Source organism: Gallinula chloropus, assembly GCF_964237585.1.
Source record: "Gallinula chloropus genome assembly, chromosome: 5".
In the NCBI taxonomy this organism is placed as follows: domain Eukaryota; kingdom Metazoa; phylum Chordata; class Aves; order Gruiformes; family Rallidae; genus Gallinula; species Gallinula chloropus.
Genome location: NC_140090.1, coordinates 10135808 through 10151265, shown reverse-complemented (window position 1 = coordinate 10151265; position 15458 = coordinate 10135808). Strand labels below are relative to the sequence as shown.

The window sequence follows — 15458 nt, the reverse complement described above, 5'->3', positions numbered from 1 at the left end:
TGTTCTCTCTGCTCCTGGGCTGGAGGCAGGATGGATGGACCATGCTGGGATGCTGCCCCAGGGAGATGTGTGGAGCTGAAGGTGTCACATCGAGTAGAAAGCAGAAGGGGTACTGGTGAGGATGGAGGACATGGTCCAAAACTGTGGTAGAGAATTCTCCCCCAAAGCTTGCAGTTGAACCTAACTTGCCTTGTCTGTAGAGATTGGGGAAACCTGCTGAGAAAGTCTGGGTCTGTGCCTCCTTCTAGGGACTGGGTCTCAAGCAGGATACACCGGAGCACTCACCATCACCCAGAACGGCAAAATCTGAGGTCAAACTCACCCTCCTGCTGGCTGCCCCTACCCCAGACTGTCCCTTGTCCCAGGGGGCAAGGACAGTTCCTCATCAGGGAGCTTTACTTTTAAAACTCAGAGGAAAAGACACACTGTTTCACCTCAAACTCCTTTCTAGGGGTGAGGTCTCCAAAGGCCAGGCCAGAGGCTCTCTGCCCAACGTCATTTGATTTCCTCCTGCATTCCCGTTACATGCTGGGCTTTAGGAATGCTGACTTACCAGCTTCTTTTACATGACACCAACCTCCACTGGTGCTGTTTTTCCTGGTTTCGGGATGAGGGCTGGGAATCCAGAGGTGCTGGGAAGGCAGCCCCCCAGTTCCCCTCTGCCAGCTTCAGGGAGAAGTCAAAGCAGATGAGTGGGATGATGGTGTCGGAAGCCACCGGAGCAAGATCTGCTGGAGCTCGTTTGTTGTCACCTCCAGTTAATAACCCCAGCAGAACTCAGGGGAGGTGTATGTGGTATTTTAAGGTCACATTCGTTAGTGTTTGTAAGAAATTAAGATGCTTCAGTGATGCTGCTGTGGAAAAGTACAGGATGAAATTTGTGCAGGATTTAGATGCAGTGAGTAAGAAGTGTTGACTGATGAAGATCAGAAACTTGTTTTCCAATGGATTTTTGCATTGTTTTCCCCTCCATCCACCTCCTCCCTTTGCACTACAAACACTACTCTGTGTGTGACACTCTGGCCAGAAGTGTCCTCCATTGCTGGCCAGTCCTAGCAGAGATGGTGTAACCCTTGGGGACACTCTGTCTCCTCTCACCAGAACATCAATTTAAGCTTCTCTGATTTGCATGACACTTGTAGGAACATAATTTTTCAAAGGACATTGCCACAGTTTGGTTGAAACCATCGATATGGGGTAGGACAGCACGGTGACTGAAGTGTCATTGTTTCTTTAGTAGCCTAGCTGAAGATCCTCCTCACCACCAAGGAGTAAGGGCCACCCTGTCCACAGTACCCAAGCAAAACCATGTTGCCCTCAGGGAGTCCTCAGGGAGCAATATTCTAAGTGTTCTTTGTTGCTGACACTTTTTTCTTTACATTTTTTGCTCTTTATTAGCATCATTTGGAGTTCAACTGATACCACAGTGCTGGTACCCATTCACCAGAAGTATCTATGGGGCCCAGTAACTTCAAATAATGTTACTCCTGATGTAAACAAGAGCAGAATATATCTATGGAAGTCCATGAATAGCAAGAACTAGGTTCTGACTAATCTATAGCATTTTTTCTGGCATTGACCTTGCATAAATTAAGACATTTCCATAAATAAAGGCTAAACTTAATAAGCCTCAGAAAGGTTAGACTGTTTCCACTGGATTTTATGTCTGTTGCATAAATCCTCCCAAGTAATTCCATACTTTGTGTGGAGATAATTTTTTTACAGTATAAATTCCATTAACACTCTTATGCCATATGTGCCATATATTAAAGTAAGCAGTCTCCTGCACTCCCAGTAAATCACTGGCATCCGTGCCTGCTCCCCGATTCCATCAGCATGGATCTGCTGGGCCAGTGTGGTGGTGGGAGGAGGTCCTGTGTGGGGCCTCAAGGGCTGCATTCAGGTGCAAATCCAGCCTGCCTGGGCTTCGCCCTTGGCTGTGGTGTGGTCCTTCCCTGATAACAGATGATACACTTGATGTGATCCCATGATAAAGATGTTGGGCTCATTGCATTGGATTTTCCTTCTGTTCCCTCTCCTCTCCTCTCCTCTCCTCTCCTCTCCTCTCCTCTCCTCTCCTCTCCTCTCCTCTCCTCTCCTCTCCTCTCCTCTCCTCTCCTCTCCTCTCCTCTCCTCTCCTCTCCTCTCCTCTCCTCTCCTCTCCTCTCCTCTCCTCTCCTCTCCTCTCCTCTCCTCTCCTCTCCTCTCCTCTCCTCTCCTCTCCTCTCCTCTCCATCCTCAGAGCAGTAGATGTGTTTTAGTCTTATTTATGAAAGTGTGTGTTTCATGTGCCATGAAGCTCTGGCTAGAGGAGACCCGTTAGAGCTGTAGATGTGGTAGCAAAGTTGAGCAAGGCACTGGACAGTTTTTGGGCTTATAACCTCTGCCTCTGCTCTGGAGCTGGGTTTTGCCGGCTGCTAAAGCAGTGAGCTCCATCTTCAGGCAGGCTGGAGTCCACCTCAGCAAAACTCCTACCAAAACAAGCAGAGGGCCCTGAACAGCAGCCTTTAAAGGTATGACTTAATAGCCATAATGCAGATGGAGAGTGAGTTGCATTGCATGGACACCTGCTACACCAAGCCAGAACAGACCCCCTTTCCCTGCTGGTACCAGCCAGGGCTGATGGCAGCCTCATGAGCACTTCAAAGCTGCTGCTTGGCAGGAGGCAAGGTGGATGGGTAAAAGAAGTGTTCCCAGTTAGGACTTTATGGCACCCTGGCTTCTAAACACCTAGGAGCTGGACAAATATAGCTGAGCAACAGACTTTGTCTATCTACAGTAGGGAAAGGTCTACATGTCCAGTCATTTCCATGGCACCAAGGTCATCCACATGATGCCAGGTGCCTCAGCCATTCCCCAGCCATGAGGCATTCTCCATGGAAGTGTTTGAGTTTGCACAAATAACCTGGTGTGCAAAGAGTTGCTTTAGTTTCCAGATGTTCTGAATATGCTGCGAATTGGTAAAAGAAAATGATCCTCTTTATCCTAATCAAAGGTAATTAAAAGTACACTTAAGTAGAGCACAAAACTGTAATTAATTCCAAACACGCTGCACATATGAACAACATTAGTTGTTACTAACTCTTTGGTTCCAGAAGCAAGAGCAGAGCCCACGTTTTGCTGTCACCGGTGATCCGCAAACGCGCCCTCAGAGACTATCTGCCTGGAATACTCCAGCTGGATAGTGGTCCTCCTTATGCCTCTGAAGAACAAAAGTATGTAAGAAAAGATCAAGTCTCACTGCTTACCACCACCAGAGCCATGATGTAGCACTTTTAAAAACCAGTTTACTTTGCACATCAAGGGCAGTGCAAAACACCATGTTTCCAGTTACTGTGCCCTGCAGCCTTGGAGCTGATGCCTTTTGCTCATTCAATTCACATAGCTATATCCTTGCCATTTTTCCTTCCTTTGGACAGAGCTCTTGGCTTTCAGACAATTCCTGCAGACCCTGCAGCACTTGTGTCACCATAAGATGTGTCACTCATACTGGAAGCAGTCAGGTTTGAGAACTGAAGGACTGCCTGACTTGCATCCTAGGTGGAGCAGACAGTGAGTGAGCAAAGCGAGGGGGATGCAGACAGATGATGTCTTTTAGCCATAAGCAAGGCTTAATGCAGTTAAAATCAAGACTTAGATATGAGTCTTGACGATGCCAGTAATGAATACTTGTTTGGGATGTCTTGGAAAGGAGCGGTCACCTTGTTTTGTGATAAAACAGGTTTGCAGAATGAATACTCCCCTTTTCCTAGATGTTTCAATGTGGAGTCTAATAAGGAAGGAGCTAGCACTTTCATTTGGGGAAAAAAAAAACCCCACACATCAGATTAATTAGATTGTAACTTTTCTTGGTACAAGATCCATCTTTTGGTTCTGAGTTTGCATAGCCCTTTGCACAAGAGGATGCCAGTGCATGACCAGCTTCCTGGCAGCTACCAAAACATGCATAATAAAGGATAGATGATAGCCAGCACAGTTATCTTTTGGGCAAGAATTGGTTACGTCTCACCAATGTGATTTTCTTCTTTGTGTGTAGCAAAGCAGTAGGTACTATATAGAAGACTTTTTATGCATGATATTCATGTAAGGTAATCAGGGGAGATAGTTCCTACCCTTGCAGGAACATCCAAAACATTGTAGGAAGGCTGCAAAACTGAGCTGTACAGAGAAGGTATCAGCTGGTCATTGCCAAAAGGGAAGATGGGACCCTCTAGTGGTCTGGTACCATTTATATCACTACTAAAGACACCAACAATGGGATAGGGAATGCTTATTAAACTTACAAGCAGATGATGACAGCTGGCAGGCTGAATGAAGGAGAGGCTGAGAAGTCCAAACAGTAGCGGCAAATCAGAGATTGCATGGGAAGGAGACCACAACTGAAGGTTATGAGGTTTCCATCCCAGGAGAGATTTCCTTGTGTTAGACATTGATCATGGCCAAAAGCAGAGTCAGGGCTGGAATACTGACCTTATACAGGTGCCAATGACCTTCTGCTACTGTGAAGTACAAGAGACCAGCCCTGCAATCAAAGCAGCGGCAAAAGAATTTGGTTCAGGTTTAGATCACAGGTGTGGCAGATTTCTTTTATGAACCTTCCCAGACAGGAATCAGTGTCTCAGAACCCACCTGAATGTACATGTCTGCCTCCAAGGAGTCTTGTTTCTGTCTTGTAGGACTTCTCAGCTTTTCAGAGAAATAGTGTCTGTTGTCACAGTCACCAGTGCATTGAGGACCCCTCCCCAGAATGGGATTTGGGATGTCACTTAAAATCAGATCCATAATAGCGAACTTTTTGCTGATGAAAATACGTGACAAGACATCTGTGATGTTACCTTTTCTGCCTAGCATGAACTAATATTTACTTTGTCTGCAGCTTTGCCTACGGAGCATAGCTACAAGAGTCAGCAGGCTTCAGACTGCCACACAGGGTGGACACTTCTGGCTAGCAGAAGTCCATTAACTCACACCAGGCTTTTCTTCCACACCACGTAAGCCATGAAGAATAACTTGCAACCCTGCTGCCCTTGGAGGAAGGTGACCAGCCGTTCCTTCTGTCGTTGCCTCTCCTTCTTCTGTGTCCCTGTGGTCTGCAATTGGCCCCACTCTCTTAGCCAGAGATAGCTGGAGGTGAGCACTTCAGGAGGGCTCTCCTCCTCCTTCCACCTGTTTTTCATTCCTTGACTCACTGGCTTTAAGCCGTAAGCAGTGACGTGACAGCTGAGTCATGGATGCACCACCTGGATGCTGTCAGCATCAATCTCTCTTATAAGGATCATAGAAGAACAGAACAGAGAAGACTGTTTGGGCTTCTCATTCGTCTTCCTGCCAGCGGGGCACCGAGCCCTGCAGTGCGGTCTCTGGCTTTGCCCATCCTCGCTCTCAAAACCCCAAGCAATGGGCATCCACTGCTCTCCCCCAGGAACCATTCTGCAATTGAATAAACATCATTGTGGAGGACAGCACAGCAATTCTGCTGTTATTTCTTAGCCTAACTTCTACCTGAGCAAATAACTTCTTACTAATGTACACGCTAGAGGGATGTGGGTGTTTTTTGCTTGTGAAGAAATTCAGGGAAGTTGCAAAATTGGAGATGAACTGGTTTATTTGTGTCTTATTTAACAGTTCTCAGAGTCTCCCTGCTGCCCACATTGTTGTACAGAGCGACTTCAGAAAAACCCAGAGATGCAGCCCTATGCCCTGGAGAGCTTACACTTTTCATTTAAGCAAGATACAGTGACTGAGAATGACAAGTAATGAGAAGGCAGGACAAGAGTCATATGAGAAAGGTCAGGATGTTTCTAAATAAAGCCCATTGTCATGCTTTTAATTTGGGTTTATACTGAAGAGCCATCATAGATGGGTACAGATTTTGGGACAATTTCACTGTGTTTTAATGAAACTTTTTTTTTACATCTCACAAAGCCATCTCACCTGCTTTGGCTTGGTGCTTATTTGAAGCTTCGTTTTTAGAGAAATCTGTGTTTTTCTCTCACAGCTACTCTTTCTCTCAGCTTAACCAGGCTTTTTCAGAAACAATTGTCACAGTTAGTCTGGTCATTAATTCCCTGGGTATCCCAGAAGTGTGTGACCTTGTCTGGCTGATCCACACCACTGTGTCAGGACTGGTTCTCCTTGACCTCTGTCTCCAGTTCTGTCTCCTCTCTAGCAACACCCCAAATTACCCTGACTCCAGAAGTGGCAGTGAAACCTCTTAATTCGGGGCTATTTGTCTGAACTTAACAAAGCAACTGGTCTCTGCACAAACCTTACAGCTGCCTCTGCTCAGCATAATGATTCCTCTCTGCTGGGCACCAGTAAGCCACAGCAAAGCATCATGAAACCAGACAATCTGCCCCACCTTGTCCATATGCCTCCTTCTGCTTTTTACACCCCACCTGCTGTGTGTTTCTGACACCTGATGGAGGTGTAAAGCCAATTCCTGAGATCCTGAGCTTTGGGTCTCCAATCCTCACATCATCATGCTACATGTTTAACAGAAGAACACATTTAATTCCAGGGGAGGTAGGGTAAAAGTTTATCATGGTAACTGGATGTTGCTCCAGCAGATGTCCATTCAACGCCATCTGTCACACCTGTGGGTTTGGCTATTATTTCTTACTAATTTTATTCTTGTCTTTGCCTTCTGGGAACAAATTCTCCCTGGTACCTGACTGCAGGTTTAGTAAACTCCCAGAGGGAAGCCCAAATGCACTTCAAAAGCATTTTTAATGTGTGCCTTTCATCCCGGTGAAACCAGCTGCCCATGCACATCAACTCCCTGCAGCAATTTTTCCCTTTACAGAATAGAAATAATCAGCCTCATGGTTGGGTGTGGAAATTTTGCTAAATTTAGACAAGGGATCTGCATAAATGGACTGATTTTAGCACTCTGACCTTCCAGCCTCCCCCCCTCTCTCTTCTGAAGTCACAAAGGCTTGGGAGTCGGGTCCTACCAGGCATGTCAGAGGGTTTGTAAGGGAGATGGGTGACTTCCAGCTGCTTTATACACACACATTGCTGAGCATCTTGGCCAAGTGTATTCAGAAGGCAAGGGAAGGATCTCTTTCTTCTGCTGGACCTCAGATTTCAGTCACTCTTACATTTACCATAAACATGCAAAATTAAATTATTATTTCAATGTTTGTATTTTGTACATGAAGCCCTACCTAGCTCAATTAAAAAAAGCAGATGCTTGGTTGTATAGACAGTGCAGAGTTACTCCAGCAATCACCCTGCAAAAGCGTTAGTTATCTAAGGAGACAAATTGAACAAGACAAATCTAGGGCCAACCTGTTTCTCCTCAAGCAGTTTGTAAACACATACTGAGGAGCAGAGAATGAGGAAAGGAAAGTTGAATTTGCTCTCGCTGTGACCCAAATTCCAGCCTTCCATTGGTTAAGGATAAGCAAACTTGGCCGCTCGCTTGAATTTAATTTACTGTTTTCAAGTGAGATGTCATTCAAACCTGGTGGTTTGATAGGTGATGTTGCTCCAGTCCTGCCTTTTGCTAAGGGCAGTTTTGTTTCTTTCCAAACCTACTTTACCTCCAGCTGAAGACCTGCTCTGGGGATGGGGAGATCCCAAACAGCCTGGAGCTCCTATAACATTTCCTCCATCGCCCCAGCTGCTGGGCCAGGTGTCAGCTGCTGCTCCTGCATGGTTCCTAACAGTTTCCTAGGGATGTGAGTGGCCATGTACATCTGTACCAGGGATTCTGTGATCTTCAGCACCAGCTTTAGCCATCAGATGAGTACTCTGTTCCCACAGAATTTATTTAAGCTCTAGTGAATGAACTTTAGGGTGTGACCCTGCTCAGACAGAAGGCAAGGGCAGATGTCCCACTGGCTCAGAAGTAAGCAGCACAGTTCAGCTGCTCTGATTGATCTTTTCCAGAAAACATGGGTTGAGTTCTCCCGAGTTTGGTGAAAAGCACCTGTTTGGGGGATGCAAAGGCTTTATTTGGATTTCGCTGGCTCTCTCCACACCTTTTGGTTCTTCTCCAAGCAGCTCCGTGAAGGCAGGTCTGGGGTTTGTGAGCTGCTCTCTTGTACACAGCTAAATGTATTTGCCCCAACACCCCCTTGAAAAGACAGACCCAGCAGATTATGTCTTCCATGTGCAGCAAGTGGGTATGGTGAAGTGCAAATAGCAGCAGTTCACAGTGATCAATGCACACAACAGAGCCTGTCCAGTTGCAATGTCTGTTTGGACTGCACGCAAACCTCTCCCTGTGTAGGATCTGTAACACATGCTGTGTCAGTACAGGGGTCTTGGTTCTGGCCATATGGGCTGAAATGTATGTATTGCTACAGCAGCCCAATCCTCTGTGGGCTATTGCAACTTCACCTTACTGACAGTAAGATGAGAGCCAGCCCCTGTCCTTGTTCTATGTAATAAAATGCATATTCTTCTGTGCAGGACCCCATGTACCCACTGGCTCCATCAAGTGGGACTCAACCCGGCATTGTGCTGTTAAGACAAGTACTGTTAGAAATTCCAGCTCAAGGAGGTGCACGGTATTTGTGGAGAATGATGGTGGTTAATACAGTAACACTAACCATTGCTAAACTTTTCCCCTCATTAAGCAAAAATAATCAGTAGCATTATCTTTTCTGTTTTGGGAATGGGAATAATATTATATGCATTCTGAACACTAACAGATTGGGATTTGCTTTCAGCAAGAAATATGAGAGTTTTAGAATAAGGACTGTATTTATTATGTTTTACTAGCTGTTGAATACATGGAGTTCCAGACAGTTAATTCTGGCAGTGAGAAATATCTGTGAGTCTTGTGGTGTGAGAAAGGTAACGAATGAAGCACTTTGGAGGATCAGAGGGGTAATGTTATCCATAGCTTCCATCAATCATGACAAAAGATAGCAAGCCAAAGCCACTCCTTGGGATGGGTGAGGGTACTGACCCAAGGTATGTGCTTTTACTCATAGTAATCTTGATTTCAGCTCCTTAGAAGTATTTTGCTATGGCTCAGGAAGTCTTTAAGCCATGGATTGCTGAAGGTTAAGAGGAAATACCAGGGAAGTGTCACCATAGACTTACTTTGATCTTGAAATTTATGCTAAAGAAGAGGTCTGCACTGGTACAGCTATTCTTACATCTTCAAGTTAAGGGCCAAATCCAAAAAGGAACTGAAAGAAGGGATTAAAGCAGAATTTAGAGACCTAAATTTTGAATAAAAACATTCCCTCTGCTCCTGTTTGAGCCTAGAGGCATGTAACTGAGGTGATATGTGCAGCCTCCGAGAATCTCAGATGTATTATGGTAACCTTGCACACCTGCTCAGAAACCCCACCACCTGCTTGGAAGAGTGAAACTCCAGGTTAGGTAGGTGTCCTCACCATCAAACTAAAAATTATACTCACCCTTGGTCTTCCTCTCCTTCCAGCTCAATGAATCTTTAATCCTCTTTATGCAAAGAGGAGCAGGTTGATCGTAAGGGCACGCGGTGCTCTCTCCCAGCCCTCTCGTCTCCCGTGGGCAGCTTGCACCCTGGAAGACTGTGGCAGCTTCCCAGGGAACACAGCTCAGGATTTCTCAGGCAGCAAATGGAACTGAGCCCAGATCTCCATGTCACTGGGCTGATGGACCCCCGTGAAATGCAGATGTCCAGCCACAACCTTGAGGAGTGTCTTGCGTTTGCCTCCCAGACAGACTGACCGACCACACTGTGTAAGGTGGCTCAGCCCTGGGGACAGGCATGGTTTGAAAGCTCAGCCCTGAGCTCTTTCAGCCATCAGCTTGCTTGCTTTGTGTCTCTCAGGAGGGACTTCTAACCAGCCTGTGGGGTTGCTCATCCTTCCTCTGCCCCTGTCAATATTTCACTGTTTTTACAGCAGAACAAATCCTAGAAAAGAAGCTGAAGAAGATGAAACAAGACCCTGCAGCTGGAAAGCTGAGCCTGTTCTCCTGGAAGACTGAAAAGACTATTTTAAAAACCTGCTCCAAATCTGGTAAAGGGTAAGAGACTGGAACAAGTCTCCAACATGCCAGGTTGGTGCCCTCACCACTACCTTGTGTAGTGGCAAGTGCATTTGATAGTAGTGAGAAGTCTGATCCAGCAGACACTCTCTGGAAATGCCTGTGGGAGATGGATCTGATGGAGCAGATGGATCCGATGGATTTGATGGAGCAGAAACATCTTCTGAGAGTTACTAGCATCCTGAGCTGTGTGGCTGTGGCCTGAAGCAGAAATTGAGGAGGAGGTAACTGATGGAAATTCATATGCCCCTGGAATTTTGGAGCTTCAGTGCAAAGTGTGTGGGTTTTGACTATAGAAACTTGGGAGTTGTGTCTGACTGGTCAAAAGCTTCCCTGAGCGGTCAGGTTCCTGAGTCCTTAGACCATATCTGAAAACAGAGTTTTGAGTTAGAAATCCACAAGCTTTTATGTGCTTAACTAGTGCTTTGTCCAGCACCAGCAATCACCAAAGCTCCTGCTTGGCCATCACCTAATGCTGAGCTCCAAAAACCTTTTGGGTTTCACCAGGGATTCTCTCTCTGGGCACAGAGAGAGAATCCCAGCCCGGAGTGGCCTGCGATGGAGCACCAACCTGACTTCCCCTTTTGAAGGATGTCAAAAAGCCTGACTGTATGTGGAGATTTGTCACTTCAAATGAAGAAAGGTACTCCTTGCAGGGCAGGTGGTACTTCTGGCACTGCTTGATTAGCTGATGTGGCAATTTGCTGCTCCTTGTGCTGCTGCGGTGCATCCCACTGCGTACAGAAGGCGGGCACCTGAGGGTGTAGCAGCAGCCTGCATCAAAACCGTGAGCTGAGTGTTGCCATGTACCTTTTTGCGACTGTATTCCCACTTAGTAGTGTAGGATCAGTGGGTGGTACCAGCCGCCTCATCGATCACGGCGCCACTTCTTGGGGCACAAGACGCATTACATCAGTCAGCCCATCCCTGCAGGTCTCCAGGAGCGCGGATCCTACTGACGCTACACATTCAAGTCAGACTGTGTTTACCTTAAAGCAATCTGACGGAGGGATTAACTAGGTGATCAGTCCATCTCACTGAATGACGGAGGGGTAATTAAATTATTCCCAAATGCAATTGCTAGGATTTGACACCTAACCTAACCGCTGCTATCTCTGCAATCTTCTCTGCCTGCTTGTCTGAGTGCTCAACTGTCCTTATTAAGAGCTGTGCCAATTTTGTCCTGCTCCAAGTTAGGTTTCTTCATCTGTCCTCGTTGATCCGTGGGAATAACAGACCCCATCACTTAAAATTATTCTGGCTTTGAAAAAAAGGGGCTGGTGAGTCTCCTTTTGGAATATAGTTCCCAGTACTGGTCACCTCATTATAAAAGTGAGTTAATGCAAATGGGGAAGTTGCAACAGAGCCCAAATGATGCAGGAACTTAATTATTCAGAAAAGGGTTAGAAAAGCTACAGCGTGGCTGCTGCCTTTCGAAAACAAGAGATTAAAAAAAGCCAGGTTAGGGGGGGGTTGCAGAGCTCTGGGGGAATAGCAAGGATTCGGGAACCGGGAGAGCAGAGCTAGTGACAAATACCAGAACAAAGGGGAAATTAACAAAAGCTTAAGTAGGGATGATCGGCAAAGCAATGCAATTTATTTGTGAATTTATTTGTATTTAGCACAGTTAATATATGGAAAATTATACTAGGGCTGTAACAGAAACAACTCCTAGAAATCATTTTACAAGGCTTTAGACAAGTGTGGGGGCTTATAATAAAGCTGTGGGATGCAACGAGTAATTCAGAGGAGAGGAAAAGGACTTACATCTTTGTCACAATCTCATCTCTTACAGCATTTAGCTGCATTGTGCTAAGTAATAGACATGGTTACTCTAACACGACTGTCTATACAATTCTTGGGGAAAGGTTTTCATTTGCAAGATTAATTTCTCTTCCAGCTTCAAATACATAGATGTGAAGGAAAAAAAGAGAGAGAGACTTCGAAGGGCAAGGATGAATCCTCATCTCAGCAGCAGCACAGCAAAACCCGAATTAACTCCAAGAAAAAATGCTGGATGCACACAGGGATGTAACTGAGATGAAACCTGGTCCTGAAGTGTGTGCATTCCAGATGGGAAAGCCTTGATGTCCCCTTCTTAAATTTCAAGGAAAGCTAACAAAAGAGCCCTAAGTCCTTCTGGGGCATTTCTGCGGTTCTTGGAAGAAGCCTCTGTGTTACTATTTGCATATGATGCCTCCAGGCCATGAGCTGCAACAAGCGTGGGATCAGGCTGAGCCGCTCGCTTCCCCCGACCTGCAGCTTTGCCTGTGTTAAGACGGAACAGGCTGCCTTCAACTCTGGTGAACCCGCTGGAAATTCACCCTTCTTATGCACCTAGGAAGCGGGGGGTGGAGGTGGGGGGACCCAGAAATGTTGCCCTTAGGAAACATCACCGTACTACTCTCTCCTTTCTTTCCAGGGCGGGTGCTTAACCCGCCGCTGTGAGATGTGTGGGGTAAGATCACAACTTGCTCTCCAGACGGGAGATCCCTGTAGGCAGTTAACGATGCGATGCGAGAGCTCCCGCTGTACTACCACCGCTTATTCAGAAAATCAAAGGCAATTAAACACAATTTCTCGACCGGGGGAGAGAAAAAAAAAACCCCACGCGCTTGATGTGGACCCATCATTACGCAGGGAAACCCACAAAACCTGTGCTGTAACCCACCCTAAACTGTGACTACGGGCATTTCTTTCTAGGGCTCCCCTACTGCCCGGCCAGCGCTGCCTGGGTGCGGGGAGCGGGACGGGCGGAACGGGCTCTCGTTACACTTGGATGTCTTGGGAGCAAGAGCCACCCGCGATGTTGTTCCGCTCCATCGGGCCGCCGAGGCAGGACGGGAGCAGGCTAAGGAAGCCCAGGGGGACGCGCCGGGGTAAACTGCTGCCTGCACGGGGCTTTCCCCTACCCCGTCCCGCAGAAAGCGGGCCGGGAGCTCACCCCGGCAGGACCGGGGGCTCCGACCGCGGCCCGGGCAGTCGCGCAGGGGCAGTCCCGCGGCGGGCAGTGAGGGGTGGAAGGATGGAGGGATGGAGGAGGGGTTCAGGGATGGAGGGAGGATGCAGTTTCGGGAGGCAAGTGAACAGGGCAATGCGAGGCGTCCCCGACCGTCCCGGTTTTCGGGGGACTCAGTTTGGGCGGTACCAGCGGGGACTCCGCCGGTGCCGGTGCCTTTGGGGAGGGAGGGGTCGTGTCGTGTCCGTCCTCCCACCCCCATCCCCCGCCAGTTCCAGCCTCCGTGAGGCCCGAGACCCCGAGAGCGTGCGGGACGCCTCGCCGCCTCTCCCCTCCCCTCCGCCCGCCCCGCTCGGGGGGTCGCACCGCCCCCGGCGCTCCGCGGCAGTCGGGCACTACGCGGGTCGCAGCGGCGGCGGCGGCGGAGCCCCAAGGGCCCTCCCCGGGCGACTCCGCCCCGGTCCCCCGCGCCCGGCGCCGCAGGTGGGTCCGCCCGCCCCGCCCCTCTGGGCTCCGCGCCCCCCACGTCGGGGCGGCTACGGGGGCGGGAGAGCCCGTCCCTTCCCCCCCTCATCCATCGCGGGGGGCAAGGGGCAGAGCCGGGCGCCCGTTCAGCGCGGCGACGCCCCCGCGCCTGCCCAGCCCCGCCGGGCGGACGGGGCGCCGCGTCCCCTCGGAGCGGTGCGGGGCGGCGGCGGCGGCATGGCGGGGCGAGCGGCCGGCCGGCGGGCGGGCTGAGGCGGGGGCCGGGCGGGGAGGCGCCGGCGGCGGGGGGCTCACCGCCTTTTCTTGCCGTCCCCCGCAGGGAGCGGCCGGCCCCCCGCGCCACCATTGCCTCGCACGGCAAGGAGGACCTGCTCGCCACCGCCGCCCGGCTCTGGCAGCGGAGGAGGCGGCTGCTGGCCGCCGCCGGGCTCGCCCTGGCCATGACCGTCGCCCTGCTCGTCGCCGTGCCCCTGCTGCTGCTGCAGGCGCCCGCGGAGAGCGGTGCTCACTACGAGATGATGGGCACCTGCCGCATGATCTGCGACCCGTACAGCGGCGGGCGGCCGCCCGGCCCCGGCAGCACCGCCGCCGTGGAGGCCCTGCAGGACCTGAGCGCCAACCCCCCGCCGCCCTTCGTCCAGGGACCCAAGGGGGAACCGGGCCGGCCGGGCAAGCCGGGCCCCCGCGGGCCACCCGGGGAGCCGGGTCCGCCTGGTCCGCGGGGCCCGCCGGGCGAGCGGGGCGATGCGGGGAAGCCGGGGCTGCCCGGACTGGCGCTGGCGGGCGCGGGTGGCGGCGGGAGCGGCGGCGGAGCGGCGGCGGGCGGCGAGGCGGCGGGCGGGCTGAGCGCCGCCTTCAGCGGGCCGCGCATCGCCTTCTACGTGGGGCTAAAGAGCCCTCACGAGGGCTACGAGGTCCTCAAGTTCGACGACGTGGTGACCAACCTGGGCAACCACTACGACCCGGCCAGCGGCAAGTTCACCTGCCAGGTGCGCGGCATCTACTTCTTCACCTACCACATCCTCATGCGCGGCGGCGACGGCACCAGCATGTGGGCCGACCTCTGCAAGAACGGGCAGGTGGGTCCCCGCCGCTCCACCGAGCGTCCTCCCCTCCCCGGGTCCCCCCCGCTCCCGGCCCCGCCGCCGCTCCCGGGGAAAGAGGCGGCCGGAGCATCCTCCCCGCCGTCGGGGCGAGCGTGCACCGCGGGGAGCGGCTTTAGCGCCGCGGCAAACTCAAGCTCCCGGCTTTGCAAACTTTCCTGCCGGGCTGGGGGGGGGGGGGAGGAGAAGAACGGAGGAGAAAAGGGGGCGGAAGGTGGGGGCACGGGGGGTAGTGGAGGGGCTCGGGCGCTGGTGGAGGGGCAGGGGGAGAAGGTCTCGGGGAGGGGGGGGCTGATGAACCCCGCGGCTGTGTTGGCAGGTGCGGGCCAGCGCCATCGCCCAAGACGCGGACCAGAACTACGACTACGCCAGCAACAGCGTGGTGCTGCACCTGGACTCCGGCGACGAGGTGTACGTTAAGCTGGACGGGGGCAAAGCACACGGAGGCAACAACAATAAGTACAGCACTTTCTCTGGCTTTCTTTTATACCCTGATTAACACAAAACAGGCGACGTGACACAACTGGCCCGGCCGCTGATGCGCGTGGGGCTGGCTGGCGTTTCTGTACCCCATCGTGCCGCTGTTCCTGCTGGTGTCCGCTGTCTCTGCAGGTCACTTTAGCTTCATTCTCAGTTTGTATGAGTTTGGTTCGGGTTGGTTTTTTTATTTTTACCCCCTGTGAAAACGAAATAGAAGTGAAACAAAGCGATCCCCTTCCTTACTCTCCCCCATTTGCTCTGGAGACCCCTCTCCCCCTTTGTCAGCTTTGGTGTTTTGTGTGTCACACGAGTAACTCGGCCGCTTGAAACTCTGGAGTGGCTCCTGGGGGGTGTGAGAGAGCCCTGAGTTTGGACTGTGCCACACACAGAATTTGAACCGTTTGCTTTTTTTTTTTGGTCTAGGAGTTATT

The 15458-nt window shown here is 50.7% G+C and overlaps 1 protein-coding gene across 1 annotated transcript; it reads left to right on the top strand.

The window, feature by feature from the left end:
• Positions 1-13770: 13770 nt before the first annotated feature.
• C1QL2 (complement C1q like 2) lies at positions 13771-15046 on the top strand (the record flags this gene model as incomplete). Its single annotated transcript, XM_084264390.1, has 2 exons — positions 13771-14523; positions 14867-15046. Exons 1-2 carry the CDS (start codon positions 13885-13887, stop codon positions 15044-15046), a joined length of 819 nt encoding a protein of 272 aa, XP_084120516.1. The 5' UTR covers positions 13771-13884.
• Between the last annotated feature and the right edge of the window lie 412 nt (positions 15047-15458).